General features: G+C 54.8%; 1 protein-coding gene across 2 annotated transcripts in view; it reads right to left on the bottom strand.

Moving 5' to 3' along the window:
- Tmprss9 (transmembrane serine protease 9) overlaps positions 1-1,054 on the bottom strand; it is a 20,085-nt gene that overhangs the window by 6,802 nt on the left and 12,229 nt on the right. For both annotated transcript variants that reach the window (XM_021174319.1, XM_021174320.1), the window contains one exon: positions 284-455. In XM_021174319.1, coding sequence (XP_021029978.1) covers positions 284-455 — 172 coding nt within the window. The remainder of the gene's footprint in view (positions 1-283; positions 456-1,054) is intronic.

Below are 1,054 nucleotides of genomic sequence, written 5' to 3'. Positions count from 1 at the left end.
AGCCAGAGCCAGAGCCAGAGCCAGAGCCAGAGCCAGAGCCAGAGCCAGAGCCAGAGCCAGAGCCAGAGCCAGAGCCAGAGCCAGAGCCAGAGCCAATGGTTGTGGTTCTGGACGAACCCCATTGTATGTGCATTCAGCGAACAATAAGCGCTTCCTGTTTATTGTCTTGCTTGGTTTGGTTTGTCAATTTTGAGCCCCGACTGACAGGAAAGCAGCACACTAGCTAGTTGGTGCCTGCTGCATGCAGTGAGGGACTGCTATCAGGGATCTTGGGAGGCCTTACTGGTTGAAACAGTGGGCGGCAGACAGCAGCCAGCGGTCACCCACCACGGTGGCTCCGCAGAAATGTCTGGGTCCTTCCTTCAGGCTGGCCTGCCAGGGCACCTCCCCAGACACGGCGCTGATCCCGCCCACAATCCGAGTGGGCTTGTCCATGGCGGGTCTGGCCCCACACTCTGCCAGGGGAGAGGAGAGAGGGAATGGAGGGGGTCGTCATCTACTCTGGGTTCACCCATTCTAGGCCTAGGGTAACCTACATAACAGCAATTGGGATGTCACAGCCTGGGCAGGGTGTGGCAGGGCCCTTGCCTCAGGTACACCAGGCGTCACAACTTACACAAAACCTCAAGAGATTCAAAGCTGATAAAACACAGAGGTGTGCAGGAGCAGGGATGGTGCCCGCAGGACTATGCTGGTCACAGCAGAGACTTGGTCACCCAGCTCCCGCAGGCATATGGAACTTCCTGCTGACCCTGCAATATCACTCTAACTGTGCTGTCTTGTGCTGCCTCATTTCCCACACACCTACATTATACTTTCAATGAAACCAGCAGTGTGGCCTTTAATCCCAGCCCCTGGGAGGCTGGGGCAGGAGGATCTCTGTGAGTTCAAAGCTAACTTAGTCTACATAATGAGCTGCATTCCATCCAGGCCTCAGTGAAAAAAAATTGTTTTAAAACATAAAATAAGGGGCTGGTGAGATGGCTCAGTGGGTAAGAGCACCCGACTGCTCTTCCGAAGGTCCAGAGTTCAAATCCCAGCAACCACATGGTGG

This window comes from Mus caroli, chromosome 10 (genome assembly GCF_900094665.2).
Source record: "Mus caroli chromosome 10, CAROLI_EIJ_v1.1, whole genome shotgun sequence".
NCBI lineage: Eukaryota > Metazoa > Chordata > Mammalia > Rodentia > Muridae > Mus > Mus caroli.
The sequence above is the reverse complement of the archived record's forward strand: the minus strand, read 5'-3'. Positions and strand labels throughout refer to the sequence as shown.